The 19284-nt window shown below is 41.5% G+C and overlaps 1 protein-coding gene across 6 annotated transcripts in view; it reads left to right on the forward strand.

Moving 5' to 3' along the window:
• PRICKLE2 (prickle planar cell polarity protein 2) overlaps nucleotides 1–19284 on the forward strand; it is a 368745-nt gene that overhangs the window by 282291 nt on the left and 67170 nt on the right. For all 6 annotated transcript variants that reach the window (XM_081942744.1, XM_081942747.1, XM_081942745.1 and 3 more), the window contains 2 exons: nucleotides 10672–10809; nucleotides 17080–17283. In XM_081942744.1, the coding sequence (XP_081798870.1) occupies nucleotides 10672–10809; nucleotides 17080–17283 (342 nt within the window). The remainder of the gene's footprint in view (nucleotides 1–10671; nucleotides 10810–17079; nucleotides 17284–19284) is intronic.

The raw sequence follows: 19284 nt of genomic DNA on the forward strand, positions 1-19284 counted from the left end.
GGTTCCTTTGCAGATGATAGTCAGTCCAAAAAAGCAGACACTATCCTCCACTTAAGTTTCTTCATTGTCTTGGAATAAGGAGGGAATTCCTTACTGTGAGAGGTTGAACAGCCAGCCTCTTGAAGTTTTGAATGTCCCATCACTGGAGGTTTTCAAGGACTGGACAGCCATTTGTCTGGGGTGGTTTGAGGATTCCTGCCTGGGGTAGGAGGTTTGACTACAAGACCTCCAAGACCCCGTTCAACCCTATGGTTCCATGTTATTTAATTGCCCCACTGTGCTGCTTGATTTTAATTACTAGAGCTTGTAGACAGACATCAGCATAGTGCTGTTTGTTTATGAGTTTATGCTATCTAATTGCCCCACTGTGCTGCTTGATTTTAATTACTACAGCTTGCAGACAGAGTAGTAGCATCAGCATAGTTCAGACTAGTTATGCTTTTTTCCTGCAATTTTCAAATTGCACTCATCTTCTAACAATCTAGCCTCTTTCAAAATATATTCATTACATAGATTGAATGAATAAGGAGAGAGAGTAGCCAGCTTTGCCTCACTAAGTCAAGCTGTTTTTGCAAGTTTTGTTTTAACTATGGTTCCTATCTTGTCTATAGGTTTTTCAAGAGGACAAATGTTCTGAGATTTTTATTTTCCTAAGAACATTCCATTTTGTCACAATAGACCCAATCAAAGGCCTTTTCTGTGCTCAAATAGGCACATATTGACTTATTTATAATATTCTTTGGATTACTTCATGTTCTAACATGCATCAGCAATAATGTCTCTTGTCCCTCAGTCTCATCTAAAAGAATATCTCATTTTCCATGATGATATCTAATAACTGTTGGATGATCCTAGGTGTTATCTTGCTTGCATACCATATTGAGGATATTGTACAATAGTTTTGTACTGTTAAGTCTTTATTGGTTTTGATTTGTAGATTAAGCTCTTCCAATCTGTGGTTCATTTTATCATTTTCCAAATTTAAATTTGGAATATTTGGAATAATTTGGTTAGAACAGTTATTTACTATTCTTATGTCGCTTGCCATATTTCTGTAGATATTCCATCAATCCCAACATGGTCAAACTGGAGTAATGGTTTAACTTCATCTTTTAAGGACTAGAAATTCTTGTAAATAGGGAATATTTTCTAGGCTCATTTGGATGTTAACATTCCTATTGTATAGAATTTCAGTTATTTTCTTTTTGTTGAATCAGTTGCTGTCTGTCCATTAGCATATTTTAGCAAAACAATATGAGATTGGTATCTTGATCTGAGTTTGAAGAAATTTTGGAAGACTTTCCTTATTTTTCCAGCTTTGATGTCTTTACAGATGTCAGTGTAATACTGTTTCTCGTCTCTTCCAACAGCTCTCTGAATTTTTTTGTTACCATAAATATTTGTAGATCAGCCAATAATTTTAGGATCCAAAATACATCCAAGGGTTTATCCATGAGTAATAGTTTTTAAGACTTACATATACTCATGGATCAGCAGATAAAGCTGATTCTTAATTTTTATTTTTATATGTTAGTTTTTAGAACTGGCTTCTCTGACACTATATTATTAATTATATTGTCTATCCATATGGTTTTCTTGATAAACAAAATACAGGAGCGACTTATCATGGTCTTCTACTGTGCAGTATGAAATTATCATTTTGCTATTTTGTCAGTAAAGAATCTACCTCTAGCATCTTCCTATTTTGCTGCTGCCTAATCTACGTGACTCCCCGGCAGCAAAGATGACCTTAGGTGACCCTAAGTGTGTGCTCTTGGCATTTACCCACTTCATGATGAAATAACAAACAAGATGAAATAGTGGTGGGCAGTATATTAAATATATGCACTTTAAATTCAGTGTAAATGCAAATCCTTTTAGTTCTCTTTCTTAGTCCTTCTAATGTGGCATGGAATTTTTCTGATTTTTGATTTTGTTTAATATCTCTTCTATTATAGAAAAATCTTCATAGGAAGGAGCTTATTTCCAATGACTCCTTTGATATTATGTATGTATGTATGCATGTATGTATGCATGCATGCATACATACGTACATACATACATACGTTTCCGCATAGTTTTGGATTAGGGTTATGGTGTTTTAATGTACAAAGAGAATAATTTTAATTGCTTTGCCATTATATAATTACAAAAAATGGAATGCATGATACAGTCAATATGAAAGTTACATTCACTATCATATTTTCAGACTTTGCTGGGAAAGAAAATCAGGGATGCTCTCAACATTTTCTGGAAAAATTGCATTTGGATTTTTAGTAGTATGGCTGGGATTTCACTTCTGCGTGGGCCACAATAAAAATTAAGCATTCTTTCATTTAATTTACATACACATTAATTGTATATTAACTGTATTAAGATAATTACTCTACACTTATGAATGCAATAAACTGCTTTGGTCACGTTAAAACTTGCAGTTAGAGAACAAACTGGTTACTACGACCACCTGAAATCATAAATGAAGTCATGATTTCATTGGTGTCAGGATAGGCAAGACATAAATCAACTACATTTTGTCAGGCGTAAAAGATCAGCTCCACGCGTGAAGGTCCAATTACACTGATTTATTGCTACTCATGCTTATGTAGAAGAGTATTCTCAACTAACAGTTAGCACCTGCTTGTAGTTAGAGAAGGGTCAACGGAATTCAGGGGGGTGTTGACTTAATTCCATTGTGGCTACGAAGGGATTCTAGGCTCATCCTTCATATAAATCCACTCCCAGCTTCTGCCACTCCTTCTCCTACATTTTTCATGATTAAAAGTTTATCTGGATGCCACAGGGAGTTTCATACTTCCTAATTCTGCTATTGGCTTCTAGGAGCAAGTCTGGACCACATGTCCCTGCCTGGGTGGGCAAAGGGGGCAGCAGAGCCCACATTACGTATGGGCCCACTTGGCCTACAAAACCTGACCAGTATAACCCACCCTCCCAAGCTGCTTATAACCCCCAACAGTTCCTAACTCCAAGTTTGAGGACTTCTGGCCTTGATGTTTAATAGTTAGTTTCACTTTTGCATGAATATCATACAGAGGGTGATCAGAACTGGTAGTAAAGAAAATACAGGTAATCCTGGACTTAGGATCACAATTGAGCGCAAAATTTTGTTTGCTAAGTGAAACATTTGTTGAGTTTTGCCTTGTTTTACAGCTTTTCTTGCCACAGATAAGTGAATCGCAGAAGTTGTTAAGTGAAGCGGGTTTCCTCATTGACTCTGCTTGTCAGAGCATTGTAAATAGTGTTGACATGACCGTGGGACACTGCAATTGTCATAAATATGAAACAGTTGCCCAGCATCTGAATCTTGATCAGGTGACCATGGGGATGCTGCAAGGGTTGTAAGTGTGAAAAATAGTCATATGTCACTTTTTTTCCAGTGTCATTATAATGGTGAACTGCTATATGCTACCTATATATAGTATTTGGTTTAATAGTGAGGTGGAAGAAGTTCAGTTATCACAGGATAACTGAATGGCTGATCTTACCCTGTTTCCCTGAAAATAAGACCTCCCCAGATAATAAGCCCAATCAGGCTTTTGAGTGCATGGGCTAAAATAAGCCCTCCCCTGAAAATAAGCCCTTCCCAAAAATATTGCAACGCAGCAGCAGCCACGAGGTGACCACGCTCGCTGCCTCCTGCACCTCAAAAATAATAAGACCTTCCTGAAAGTAAGGCCAAGCACTTATTTTGGGGGTCAAAAGAAAATAAGACCCTGTCTTATTTTCGAGGGAAACATGGTATAATTGCTGCCAAACAGATGGCGTTAGAAATGGATTCTCTTTTTAAAAAGTCTTTTGTAGACATTGCAAATTATTCTCGAGGTGTCCTGTAATCCAGTCAGCATAGGAAGGTTAGTAGTTTCTTCTTTAGTGTCCCTTGTTAAGAATATTAGCAGCACCTGAACTTGTTTTCAGATTGTTGTGTTAAGGAGAAAGGTTAGAATGCCCAGGCAAAGAAATAACATTTGCAAGTATTTTGCATAAATACAATCATTTCCTAAAGGAAAAAGGTCGAGAACGTATTCATTTGGAACCTAAACCTAAGCTCGAGCAAATCTGTGTTAGAGAACCAAAATACTTATTTATTCCCTGTTGCAAAAATATGTTTTATAAAATTATAAATTGGAGACTAACTTCTAATCCCAATAATCTTCCAATATAGCTTTTCTTCTGAGTTTAGAAATGACCTGGGAGAAATCTCACTGGATTTAATGCAATTTATTCTAAAATTGACGCATATAGGAATACATTAAATACTAGTATGACGTGGCTTTGGCTGCATTACCGATAACTGTTTTGATTTTATGTATGCAAAGAGTGGGAAAGGGACCAAAATACATTAATATTATCTTTTGAGGATGTTAACCTTGTTTAGGATTTAAGATTAACAGAGGATTACAAGAACTGTGACTGAGGGAACAGGAACCACGACTTCCCTTGGCAGCTATGGACTGTTGTATTCCAAGTGCTCTATGGAGAGAGATGCTATAAAGCAGGCCCAAGGCTCTGGAACAGTAGCTAACCCTGTTTAGCCGCAGCCCAGGCAAAGCTTGCTAATTTCCATGGCAGTGTCTCCTTGTCTAAATTCATTAGATATTCTATTTCACATGATGAATCAGGCCAAAATGATTTTCCTACCAAGAGGAGGTTCAGCAATTTCCCTGAAGCGGAAATAGGACAACAGTACAATAAACAATGGGTAGAATTTTCTATAATCTCCTTGGAACAAGAGAAGTAGTACATATCATGTGAAAAAAATGTGAAATTGTCCCTCTCTGATGCCCTTCGCTGGAATTTTGTAGTCTTGTAAGAGCCCCTTGGAGGGATGGCATTCTCAGATTTTGGTTTTATGAAGTGTGTTCCTGAGGGGCGATATTATTTTGTGATCCTTTAAACACATTTCTTTAGGCAAAGACATTCACTACCCTGTTTTTAAATAATTGCTTGCATTGTTTGAATTTAAAAAGAATTCTGGGGGAAAAACCTAAAAGGTATTCAAGGATTGGATTAAAAAACGTAAGCCAACTAGTGCAAGAAAAAGTGGATAAATTCATTTGCTTTAGGAGAAACGAACTGACAAGTCAGGGATCAAATACTGAGAGGAATCTAGAGCCCAATAATTAAATGCCCTTATAATTACTTTAGCTTTAATTAGGTACATACTAGTTTCTGTGCAGAGAAAAGGGATACGATTAGATATACCTAAAATACAGTAGTCCTTGGCTTAACGTCCACAATTGAGCCCAAAATTTCCATTGCTAAGAAAGACAGTTGTTAAGTGAGTTTTAAGACCCATTTTATGAACCTTCTTGCCATAGTTGTTAAGTGAATCGTTCAGTAGTAATGCGGTTGTTAAGTGAATCTGTCTTCCCACAGAAGGTCTCAAAAGGTGATGACCCTGGCGCATTGCATCCATCATAAATGCATGCCAATTTGCCAAGCATTCAAATTTTGATCACGTGATCACAGGGATGGTACAACAGTCACAAGTGTGGAAAAACCATCACAAGACACTTTTTTCAGTGCAGTTGTAACTTCAAATGGTCACTAAATGAATGGTTTTACATCAAGGACTACTTGAATGGGGGGCTCATTTTGAAACAATTCCATATAGCGAAAAGTAGAAATTCCTTATAATCTACTGCATGTGAAGAATAAGGAGCTAACTTGGTTTTTAGAAGAGTTGGGATTGCAGAAATCTGTAGAAGAGTTAGGACTGTAGAAATTTGTACACCAGAACTTTATTATTACTGCCAAATAATAAAGTTTTCTCAGTTTTTATTTTTTGGGTTTGACAATGAGAGTACCAGCGACCTGAAGCAATCAAAAGAATACCCATCTGTAAGAGATGTTTCGCATTTCTTCATTTTTCTTTTCTGCTCATATGCCAGCACTTTTCATTTCTTCACATTCACAGTTAGGTAATTTAAGGGCAATAGCTATCCAAGGCTCTTAACTATCTGTCAAGCCTATCTGAGATAAGCAATAAATCAAGTAATTCAGAGGAGTTCCTATTCCCTGCCTTTACTGAAAAATAATTTTCTTTACTCTGGGCTGGAACAATATCATTAATAAATAGTTTAAACAGTAAAGGTGCAAGCATATTTGTTCGGTGGCCCGCTAGGGTGAACTTAATCTGAATGTAGGTGTTTGTCTATGAAGCCATGATCAAAATTAACAACCTTCTATACAAATTCAACTGATCTAGTTTAATCCATGGTTTGTTTCTATCAATAAAATCGAAAGCTGCAAGAGGACCCCCAGAGGCAATGTACAATTTCCTGTCAGCATGTTTTGTCAGATTATCCAAAACAAAACCATGATCAATCATTGAGTATCCTGTTCTTCTCCATGAAGATTTGCAATGAAATAAATCTGAATATTTTAAACACATATTAATATGAAGTTCTTTGAATATTAGTAGCTTAGGTTGGTAGTTATGTTGTTGGTTTGAGCTGCAAGCGTAGCACACGTTTCATCCTCATTCGAAGAGACATCTTCAGTGCACTGTGCATTGTCCCCCAGACGAGCACAATCCAAAGCGCACTGAAGATGTCTCCTCAAATAGGGATGAAATGTTTGCAACCAAATTGCCAAGCTAGGAGCTCAAGCCAACAACATAACATATTAATATCTGCCTGTCTGTCCATCCGTCCGTCCATCCATCCATCCATCCTTCACACATATGCAGGATGAGGCATCAGGAAAAACCTGGTACAACTAAAGTTTGTGAAATGCTTCAGTAATAAAATACATACAACATTTTTATATAAAATACAGGGTGGATTTTATTTAAATCAACTCGATTTAAATTATAATTTTTAAAGAGCAACTGTTCCCTCTGTCCCCTCAGCATCTCCTCCTCTGACCCACTGTTGACTCACCGATAGTCCCATTCACTTTGGTGAGTGGGAGTGACACAACAAGGTGTCAAAGTAACATGGCGGGTAGCAGGTGAGTAGAGGCCCGCTAACAGGCGCTGCAATGGATGGATCTGAAATGGCAGGTGCTCTTTAAATGTAAGGACTCATTCTTGCTGGTAGTTAGAATCTTTAATATTGTTATTTACAAACAAAATGAACGTTTCCTATTTAGCTTACAGAGCTTGGATTCATTGAATGAGTTTACCAAAAATGTAAAATATTGCAGAATATACAGCCTCATGCTACATAACTAAGCTCCATTTCATGCTGAATAAACTAACGTATTAATGTATCTTGAATAGAAAACCATCTTTAGATACATTTTTACTCCAAAATCATTTTATTAAAAATAAATTAAAAATTAAAATACATTTGATAAAAATTAAGCAATGCAATTTGAATTTGAAAAATCTGATTTTTTAAAAAATTTTTTAAAAAAATATTGATTTTTATCCATCCTGATAAAATATAACATTTCTATATAAAATATAACATTTTTAGTCTTTTATTATCGGTTGCATTGTTCTGTTCTTAGTTTGCAAGCTACCCAAGTCTTACAATTGAGGCAGCATAGATATCTTGTACAATTTTTTTTTTTAAGAAAAAACTCTGACCCTCTGACAAACCCTTTCAGAGGCAAATGGATTTCAAGCGAAGGAAAGAGAAAAACTGCAAAATTATTCCACCATAGAAAAGCTTTGTAGAGAAAAGCTTTCTTGTCTCTCGCAGACTGCCAGGACTCTTCAGGGTCATTCAGTGGAACATATTCAGGGTAGATAAAAGCCAGTGTTTCTTAAAGGTAGCTTTACAAGTCTTCTAGACAAATTGACTGGAGATGTTAAGCCCTTTTTTCCGTGATCAAATGTACATCTGTTCAGAAGTAAATGGTAGGGTGGGGTGGTAGGCAGGGTTGAAGCAAACCAGTACATGAGGAGATACCAAAGGAGTGCAAACTCCAGACACCTTCTCTCTTGCTCGCTCTGTTTCTGATCCTGTTTTTCTCTCAAATGTGTGGGGTAGCAAAGGATTGGAGTTCTCTTATTAGAACCTTGAGAGGATCTCTGGCGTTTGAAATTAACCCACCTGAGAGATACGGTTAGTTATATGCCGCCCTGAGGGATAATTATATTCAACTCCTGTCTGGTACTATAATATGCATTATGTCATTGCAGGAAAAATTTAAAGATCGGATTTATTTTTCTATTCTTCTTGAGACCAGTCTAGGTAAAGGTAAAGGTTCCCCTTGCACATATGTGCTAGTCGTTTCCAACTCTAGGGGGACGGGGCTCATCTCCGTTTCAAAGCCGAAGAGCCAGCGCTGTCCAAAGATGTCTCTCCGTGGTCATGTGACCAGCATGACTAAATGCCAAAGGAGCACGGAACGCTGTTACCTTCCCACCAAAGTGGTCCCAATTTTTCTACTTGCATCATTACATGCTTTTGAACTGCTAGGATGGCAGAAGCTGGGAGAAGTAACTGGAGCTCACTCTGTTGACTTAGACACACACCAGTCTACTTGAGAGAATATCTCTTTCTTCTCCTGCTAACTGAGATCAGCCTGAGGGTTTGCCTGTGCTTTTGCCACAAGCTAACATTGCAAATTTTTTGAGAAGAGCCTTCTCTGGCAGCCACCCTAGTTCTTTGGAACACATTTGCTGGTGAATTAAGAGAGGGGGCCTCTCTGACTACTTTCTAACAAGTCCTACATGCACATTCCTACATGCAGGCTTTAAATTATTAATTTTAATTACTGGTTATAAGAAGGACTTGAAGTTTTATGTTTTATTGTAAACCAATATGTTTTGTTTAATGAATCAAATGATTCAGAATGTTGCCAGGATTTGTGGAACCACTCCTATCACATCAAGTTTATATTTAAACAAGTTCTTTGCTGTTGCGGTTATTGTTGAAACCTTTCTTTGTATTCTATATTTCCCCTCCACCTTCTTCCTTAGTATCAGAGAGTCACAGTTGTATTTCTCTCTTATAAAAGGGGCTTTATTCCTGTTGCCATATTCTGAAATATTTCCATTGGACTTCTATAGTGTTTCCAGCACGTATCTCCCAACCTTCTCATTTTTTCCAGTAGAACCGATTCAACTTGCCAAGCTGCAGAAAGCCTTTTTTATTAGGAGTTCTTGAAAAGATGCCAGAGATATATTTGGATGTGGTCATAAAGCTAACTGCCATCCAAGGAGTTCCCACCAAATGTGATGGGGCCCCATTCAGTTGGGTTACTTTAAGAGTGTATCCTTAAGCTACAGCTACACTTTCCTCCCTCGGGTGTTGCATTTTGTGTCAGTCAAACACGTGCCTTAGCATGTTTTTGATGATTCATTAGCCAAAGGCCTTAACATCGTTACTAAAATCATCAGTCATGAGTCTGCCCTTTTCACAGATACATATACTACCTTGAAACTTCCATCATTTTTTTGGGTCAATTGATATATACATACATATAATTTCATAGCACTAGATATTGCTACGTAAGGTGAAACATGTTAACTAAGGAGTGAAGATCTGTCGTTGCAGGAGACAAGGATGAAGTTCTGATTGGTGGACTAATAAGTCATAAATCCAAATTAGTGGTTGCCGAGAGGCTTGACTAATATTACATATTTTATGTTCATGCTTGTCATGGATGTTTATTATTTTTAGGAAGATTTCAACATGATTTGCACAATTGTCTAATCATGGACAATTGTGTTAAGGGCTCCAGATCAAATGATGAATGAGTATTAAGTGATGGGCATAGGAACAACCTTTTTGACATTAAAAAAAGAAGACCAGAACAAGCATAGAAACATTAAACGCCACTAGAGCTCATATTGGTTGCATCCTATTTTCTTATTGTTTTAAAGTGAAAAGTTGGCCAAATGCTCATTCTATTGTTTTTACAGATACTTTGTTTTTCCTTTTAAAAGTGTGTATTCCTAAAAAAATTAGTGTGCATTCCCAGTTAGTTCTGAACTTCTGAATATGGTCATATAAGGAGAGGCATATAAGATGACTAAATCATGTTTATAGTAATCTAACTCTACCACTGCATGAAAGTAGATAGAAACACTGAACGTACTCAGACTAGGTATATGTATAAGTACCTAGGCAATTGACTCGTAGACTGCTGTAATACAGGCACTTTATATGATACTAGGAGCCCTGATGGTGCAAGGGTTAGATTGTAGCATTGCAAGCTGTCCACAACCTGGAGTTTGATCCTGATGGGGTCCTAAGTTGACTCAACACTCCATCCTGCCAAAATCGGTTAAAATGAAGACCCAGATTGTTGGGGGACAATATGCTGACATTGTAAACAACCCGTATGGGGCAGTGTATAAGTCTAATTGCTGTTGCTACTAATGTTTATATAATGGGCAGTGAAATAATTTTGTAATAACCGAAGAAAGGTATATGGCAAGGCAGTTACAACAGGCATACAGGGAGCATGCAGGGGTGGGATGGGGTGGGAAGTGAATACCTTGTGTAAATGACCATTTTGCAACTGGTCTTGCCCCCGATGGCAGTCATTTTAGGAATAGCTAAGTATCTTACAGTAATAATTTTGTGTTTATATCTATCACCAATGTTCTCACAATGTCAAACGTTGTCATGGCACTCAGATATTGTCTAATCCTGATTAAAAACTATTAATTAATCTTGCACTTTTGAAGAAAAAAGTAAGAACCACTGCTTTTAGTGAAAAGCAAATGATTTACTGCTTGATGTCCAGGTTCGATATTGTAACTCCCTGGATGAAGAGGAAAAGAGAGAACTCAAACTTTTCAGCAACCAGAGGAAGAGGGAGAACTTGGGCAGAGGCAATGTACGACCATTCCCCGTCACCATGACAGGAGCCATTTGCGAACAGGTAGACCATTTTCAGTAGGTTGTTGTTGTCATTGTTGTTGTTGTTGTTGTTGTTCTGCTTCTTCTTCTCCTCCTCCACCCCCGCCCCCTCAGCATCTTATCACCATGACATGAAAGCACCTATGCACCATGAAAGATCAAAAGCCATAGCAATACATTATGGCAGCAAAAGACTTATTCTTCACTTTGACCTTGCAAAAAATTCTTACTCCTTAAAAATATCCCCAGGGGTAGGAAAATTCGGTGGTGCAGATTTAGGGTGTGTAGCAGAGTGTTAGTTTAAGGCTGCTAATAGCCAGCTGCAAAAACAGTTTCTCTTGCATAATCCCCAGGGGAAAGGATGCTTAGGGGGTGCATTGCTAGGCCAGAAAACCATTTGGAAGACAAAGGAGAAAAGGAATGCGTACATCAATTTGAGAAAGACTTACATGTAGCATTCTCATCAGTATACGCAGAGGAGGGCTTTAGGTATCCTATAGAGACCAAAGAGATTTTGTAGAGAAACCCTGGAACAAAATTGGGAATGCAGAATACTGTTTTCCACATTTTTGCATTACAAATTGCAACATTGAGTGTTGACAGTTTGCATTTCAGATCTGATTAATGTATTTATATTTAGTGGTGGCATGGTAAAAAACCATGTAATAAGATCATTCCAAATCTTACTTTCAATACCCAAGTTTCCAATTCCCAATCTGGGGGGAAAAATTAATCAAATATGTGCAATGACCCCTAGAGTGGATACCACAGTTTAAATTGCTAAGTATTTCAAGCTATCATCTCAGTAAATGTGCAGTGAGAAAGATATCAGAGGTTTTTCTCTGGAGGCCATACATACCACCCGTCAGAGTTGAATAAATTGCAGCGCTTGGTGCCTTCTAGTACCTTCTGTTCCCAAGATGTAAATATTTAATGTTAAAAGTTCAACCCACAATCTGAGATTGAAAGTATTGTTTTCCGGAGGAATTTTGCAGGATTAGCCAGGATTGGGTAGTGTGATGTCCAGTTGGTCTCAAGACAGAGTTAATTTGAAGCCACGCCTCTGTGCTCCTTGCTTCTGGTTCCTAGTTTCAACTCTGTCTGGCCGAAGAAAGACAGGTTGCTTTTGGTTCCTGATTCTTCCAAAACCAATCCAGAGCCATCCTGAAATTCCTTCTCCCTGCCTTCTGCCCCTTGCCTCCATCTGATACCTGGAAGCCTCCCCTTGGTGTGGCTTGCTCCCGGCCGCCGGTAAGGGATTTAAAGGTTGCTTCTTGGGGCTTTAGAGGCAGGACGCCATTACGGTGGCCATTTTGGGGCCTCAATTCCTGCGGGCCGCATGGGCTGGGGCAGAGGCTACTATGAAGCCTCGTTTTCATCCCTGCCTTCCTGAGTAGCCATTTTTTCTGCAGCGGCAAGGCCCAGATCAATGCCAGGAGGCCAGGAGCGGCACGGGACAGCAAGGACCGTGTGGTGCTGCCAGCAGCCGCGCGGCTTGCAAAAGGGGCAGGAAAGGTGTACCAGGTGCTGATTTTGTCACGTGGAGGCCAGGAGTGATTGGGGGAAGCTGCGGACGCAACTCTGCATGCCACGAAGTCTGCCTCACGGGCAATGGTGGCCTCGGTGACCTCCCGACGTCTCCTGTGGCTGAGGGGGTGGCAAGTGGAGAACAAGGCAAAGTGGCACCTGGCATCATCGGCTTATTCCGGGGGATCCCTTTTCGGTACACTGTTGGACCCAATCCTCGTTGAGGACAAGAATAAAAAGAAGGTCATGCCTATGCCCGCAAAGAAGTCGGAGCAAAAATCCGCACCTTACTTTCGGAAGCAGTCCTATCGTCAGTAAGATCAGGAGGCGCAGCACAGCAGGTATTTTCCGAGATCAGATAGGCAGTCAGATAGGCACTACACCAGGGATAGGCCTAGGTTCCAACCCCAGGGGAAGGCCCTTTTGGGGGGGAGGTGGCCGTCCCTACCATCGGGGCAGATAGGTCAATAGCGACCCCACCAATAGGCGGCAGACTGTTTGCCGATGCCTGGGCTGAGATTACCACTGACACCTGGGTTCTGAATACCATCAGATTTGGCCTGCGCCTAGAGTTTCTCTCCATTCTGCTGAACCAATTTCGGACATTTTTGGTCGCCAAGAGTAAAGACAAACACTCTCTCATGAGGCAGGTGATCCGACACCTCCTAGAGATTAGGGGAGTGGAACTGGTTCCACCGGACCAAGTGGGGTCAGGTTTCTATTCCAACCTCTTTGTCGTTCTGAAGAGTTTGGGGGGATGGAGGGCGATTCTGGATCTTAATAATAATAATAATAAATTTAATTTGTTAGCCGCTCCCTTTCCACAAGGGACTCGGGGCGGCATACAATAAAATAAAACACATATAAATATACATATAAACTACACACATACACATACATATACATACACTTTTCACTTAGTCTATAGAAGATTCAAGATGGCATTGCTTAAATCCATCTTGGGGGGGGGGTCAGGCGTAATGACTTCAGGGCCTCCATCGACCTGACGGAGACTTACCTCCCTATCCCCGTCTTCCCTGGCCATCGTAAGTATCTCAGGTTCTCCTATTTAGGTAGCCACCACCAGTATAGGGCCTTACCGTTTGGCTTGGCGTTGGCGCTGTGGACCTTCACTAAGGAGCTAGCCGCAGTGGCAGCTTACCTCCGCGAGCACTCTGTCAGGGTCCAATGCTATCTCGAAGACATCTTAGTCCAAGCAGCATCGTTTGAGCGGGCGAGGGAGAATGTTTTGTTGGTGTATCCACACTACAGCAGTTAGGTTTTTGGTTAACCTAGATAAGAGTTCCCTTGTTCCCGCCACCAGGATTCCTCACTTGGGGACCATCATAGACTCTAAGCTGGGGAAGGTGTTCCTGTCCCACGACAGTAAAGTTAGTTTGTTAGCCTTAGTTAGACAAGTTAAAAGTCAACATTTTGTTCCTGTAGTAGTGCCCTCCAGCTTGCTGGGGAAATTCATTTCTTGCTTAGACGTGGTGCCTTGGACTCATCTACATGCAAGGCCCCTCCAGTGGCGCCTTCTGCCGCATCAGAGGTCAAAATCCAGCAATTCCTAGGAAAAGGTTCCAGTAACATCACAGGTGCAGCTTTCATTGAGGTGGTGGCTCTCCCCAGTGCTATACAAGGGCTGCGAGTCCAGGGAGCCGGAGCGCCTCATCCTGACAACGGATGCCAGCTTGTATAGGTGGGGAGATCTCTTAGAGTCTCGGATGGCGCAGGGGCGTTGGACCTGGTTGGACCTCCAACACAATATAAATTGGCTGGAACTGCGAACAATTCACTTAGTATTGCGGCACTTCAAGGACCATGTTCGGGATCGAGACATCTTGGTGCTGACCGACAATGTGGCGGCAAAGCCCCACATCAACCGACAGGGCGGCACACACTCCAGGGCTCTTTGAACTGAGGCGATGGCACTTGGCGCCAGGCGAAGAGGCATCTTCTATCGCTCAGGGCGGAGCACATCACAGGAGTGGACAACCATCAAGCCGACTGGCTCAGTCGGGCGACAGTCGACTACGGGGAGTGGAGCCTTTCTCCAAAACTGTTCCAGGCCATCTGCTCCAGGTTTGGCCATCCAGTGGTGGACCTGTTTGCCACACCACAGAACGCTCAGGTGGATCGGTTCTTCTCTTAGTTCCCGGCTCGGGGGACGGAGGGACTCAATGCGCTTTGGATGCCCTGGCCGGAGGCTTCTACGCCTTCCTTCCCCTTCTCCCTGGGGTAGTTCGGAAAGTGATATCAGAGAAGGCGGAGTTAATCTTAGTGGCGCTCTACTGGCCGTGCCAGGCATGATTTGGAGACCTAATGTGCCTGTCAGTGTCACACCCGTGGAGGATCCTGGGGAGGGATGTGGATCTCAGATAGGGGAACCTGGTGTATCCCGAGCCGTAGTGACTTCAGCTAGCCATGTGGAGATTGAGTGGGAGTGCCTAAGGGCCGCCCAGCTTTTACAGAAGGTGATCTCCACAATTGAGGCTTCACGCAAGGGTTCCACCACTAGGATTTATGATTCCACCTGGCATGTCTTTGCAGAGTGGTGCCAGGTCTCGGGAGCGAATCCTCGTGAGGCTTCAGTACCGCACGTCTTGGGAGTTCCTCCAAGATGGATTGGATAGGGAGCTCTCACATGGCACACTCAGGAGGCAGGTGGTGGCTCTCTTCACGATTATTCAGGGAGAGGGGGCTCCTTCCACTTTCCCAGGCCCCATTAATTAAGAAGTTTTTGAAAGGTGCGGGGAATCTCCGTCCCCCGGTAGTCCACAGGTTTCCGACATGGAGCCTCACTACAGTCCTCTAAGCAATGACAGGAGCACCATTCGAACCACTGAGGACAGTTGACCTGAAGTTCGTAACCCTTAAGGTAGTATTCCTTGTGGCGGTCACCTCAGCCCGTCGCATCTCCGAACTGGGGGTGTTGTCCTCCAGGTTGGATCTTTGTACATTCCACAATAATTGGGTCGTCCTGCAACTGGATCTGACTTTTGTTCCCAAGGTTAACTCCCTTTTCCACAGGTCGCAGGAGATGGTATTACTGGATTTTTGTCCAGACCCGTCTCATGATAGGGAGCGTCTTTGGCACCGGCTGGATGTCAGGTGTGCCTTGCGCATCTACCTGAGGTGCACGGAGGGTCTCAGGAAGTCTGAGGCACTCTTCATTTCCTTCCACCCTGGGGAAGAGGGTGTCCTCCTTGGCTATAGGGAGGTGGATCAAACTGGCCATCGCATTGGCCTATGAGGTTCAGCACCTTCCGGTGCCCCAGGGCATCACAGCACACTCCACCAGGAGTGCGGCTACCTCGGCGGCCTGGGCCACACAGGGGCCTATCGTGGAGATTTGCAGGGCGGCTACGTGGGCGTCCCCGTCTCCCTTTATCAGGCACTACAGGTTAGACGCGTTTGCATCGCCTGATGCGGCGTTTGGTCGTAAGGTGTTACAACAGGTGGTAGCGCATGAGGGGCCCAGGACCAATAGTGCCACCCCCTCGAGGGATGTTAACTTGGGTATGTCCCAATCCTGGCTAATCCTGCAAAATTCCTCCGGAAAATGACAGTTTGTCTTACCTGAACTGTTGTTTTAGGAGGTTTTGCTGGATTAGCCAGGTTCCCGCCCTACCATTGGTCCAGGGGTTGGGGGAGTTCAGGGGGTAGGGTGTGTTCCCTTATGACTTGTTTTGCAGTGGGCTTGACTCGCTGAAACTGGGAACAGAGAAGCAAGGAGCACAGAGGCGTGGCTTCAAATTAACTCTGTCTTGAGGCCAATTGGACATCACAATACCCAATCCTGGCTAATCCTGCAAAACCTCCTAAAACAACAGTTCAGGTAACACCAACTGTCATTCTGCGGTTTTATTTATTCGCCACATGTAGAACTCTCTAACCTAAATCAGTTAGTGGCTGGATTCAGACAACGCTGTTAACCAGGTCAGAAGTTTGTTTTAACCTTAGATTATTTTTATTATTTTATTTTAGGGTTAGCACATTATGTGAACTCAATCCACTTGGTTAATTCAATTTACCCAGAAAGCAACCAGTTAATCATACGGTGTGAATTATACCAGAATGTAGCATAATTCTCCTGCCTCTCCTCCTCTTTATTTGAGGAGGGGACATATGCTAGACCCAAAGGTGCTATTTCCAAAAAGCAACTAGACTTCCTTGGGGTTTTTTTTCCTTTGAAAACATTTCACTTCTCATCCAAGAAGCTTCTTCAGTTCTTGGGTGAGAAATGAAATTTTTTAAAAGGAAAGTCGGTTTGTCTTTGGGATAGCACTTTTGGGACAATCATGACCTGGATGATTGAGAATCTCCATAGAAATATAGTTGAGAACTCTCAATTTTCTTGAGTATTTGTATTATATCAAAGGAACCCTGCCCCAACTTCCTCTCTAAGGGAAGAATAAAATAACTGATTCAGGATCTACCATTCTTGTTCCTTTTTGCTTGCTTTGAACTGTACCCATAAAGGAACCGGTTGAGGAGTGAATAAGCATTAATCATCCCATGGTAGATAGGAACTGTAAAGCCCTTCTGCAGTGTGTCACAATTGCTTTTGTATCACCACAATCGCTGTAATACTGTATTTGGAGAAAGGCTTGACTTGTGAATAACTAGAAAAGAAATTTGCTGATTTTTATCAGCGCATCACTTTGGCTTTTTCCAGATGCTGTCATTATTCAATGTTGTCTCGCCCGGAAGAATTGTCCGGAGAAGGGCTTCTCTTTAATTTTTATATTTATCTCGACAGTGTGGAGGCCAAATCAATGGAGGCGACATAGCCGTCTTTGCATCCAGAGCGGGCCACGGGGTGTGCTGGCATCCATCGTGCTTTATATGCAGCGTTTGCAATGAGCTGCTGGTGGATCTTATCTATTTCTATCAAGACGGGAAGATTTATTGTGGCCGGCACCATGCAGAATGCCTCAAACCTCGGTGCGCAGCCTGTGATGAGGTAAGACCAGTCAGGCGTGTTCGGTACTGGGGAAGGGGGCTCCAATAAGTGGGTAAATCATGTCAGGGATCATGTGTTAGGTAGTAAATCAGTCTAGGCTTCCAGGTTTGCCTTGCCAGTTTATCTTTGCATCTTGTGGTTTGCAAATGATGAAATGTTTTAGTGCTGCTCTACATATCAGCCCCGGTAAAGGCTTTTGGTTCTGACATCCCATCCAAGTTTTCATTGCTAAACAGCCCTCCACCCCCATCCTGCTGGTGCCTGGCCCTGTTCTCTTATATAAGCTAAGACTCCCACTGCTAACCACTCTTCTCTGGAACAGCCATTGCTCAAAAAGAATTTTTTTTAAAAAAAACATAATTGAACATGTTGCTTTTCGTTTTCCCCCTTCTTCCGCCTGCCTGTCTGCAGCTGGGAGGCGAAAGAGCAAGGAGAATTGCAGTACAGTTGGATGAACTTTATAAAATAAATTTAAGAGAAAGGTTTAAATTATACTCCTATTTTATTACTGGTGAGTGTTACAATAAGTTCTTATCTTGGTTACTCTCAAATGATAGGATTGGAAGTTCAAACCTGTTGAGATAACAGCATCTCACAAAAGACTCCCCTTGCAATCAGCCTCAATGTAAAAATAGCACTAGCAATGGCTCTTAGACTCAGTGCTTTATAGCCCTCTCTGGGAAGCTTACATAGTCAGGATTTTGTCCCCAATAAACTGGATCCTCATTTTACTGATCCCAGAAAGATGGAAGGCTGAGTCAACCTTGAGCCCCTGTCGGGATCAAACTACAGGTTGTGGGGTCAAAACCTGCAAACCCCTCACATATGCCTGCCATGTAGCGTAAGCATTTAAGGAAATTATGCATTGTTGCGGCAGTCCCATAACCTGGAAAGACACAGCTTCTGCTATACATACATAGCTATTCACTGAAAGAACAAAATGGTTTCTTGGTTACGATGCAAAACAAGCCACAGAGAACACATGAATTCATTTGTTTATCAAATGGTTTATCAAATTTCTCACACGAACTAACCGTGGGCAGCGTACAACAATTGGCAACAATAAATATATAGAACACTTTTTAAAAAGCATCTCTGGAGAAGAAAAAATTGGGTAGTATGACTTGTCTACGTTTATAATTTTCCCCGTAAAATAAAGAGCCTGTGCTCTTTATTGAATTCCTGAATTGATGCAGAAGCTGATAGAACTTTGTGTTTGATGCCTGCGGGAAGTCCTTTTAATGTACTGATACCAAGAATGTTGCTTCCTCCTATGTCTTGTTAGATAGGAAGCAGAGCAATTCTTATAATGTGGGACAGACTATTTGTGCATGCTGATCTTTGCAGGGTGCTTCGGTTTTACCGACATTGTTAGAGTTTTACAATTAAGGCTTTGGATGAGTATTTGTGTTTATCTGCCTGCTTGCCTTTTCTTTTTGTGAATCTCTACACTGAACATCTTGGCAAATGTTCTTCTTTTAATTATCTTTCCCCATATCAATCAAGTAACTAGCATATGGAATGCGGGGATGGCTATTGTTCACTTTCTCTTAGTTTTCTCCTTATTTCCCATGTTCTCCCTAAAAAGCATATCACCATAGTCTTGTGTCATACATCTTAGCTTATACTTTTGTCTGCTTTCATGGGAGCAACGTAAGGCTAGGTGTGGCCTAGATCTATCTGTCATCTTATGCTCTGTAATTCACGTAGGATTTATGATCCATGGTCTTCCTCCCTTCTGTTTCATCCTTTGTATTCTCAAGTGTTGTATTTATTGTATTGTACTTGTTCCCATCAACTGGCTTTTAGGAATCTATTTCCCATGGTTGAATGCAGCATCTGTCTCCTGAGGTAGACGTTCTGCATTTTTGGATGATGAGCTGTCCTGAATCAGGACAGAAGATTACCTAGGCAGCCTTCTGTTTCTTTCTTTTTTATATAGTAATTGTATTAAAGGTTACGACAGTAAAAATTAATACAAACTAGGAAAAGAAAAGAAAA

Source organism: Natrix helvetica (assembly GCF_964273705.1).
Source record: "Natrix helvetica genome assembly, chromosome: 1".
Lineage (NCBI taxonomy): Eukaryota > Metazoa > Chordata > Lepidosauria > Squamata > Natricidae > Natrix > Natrix helvetica.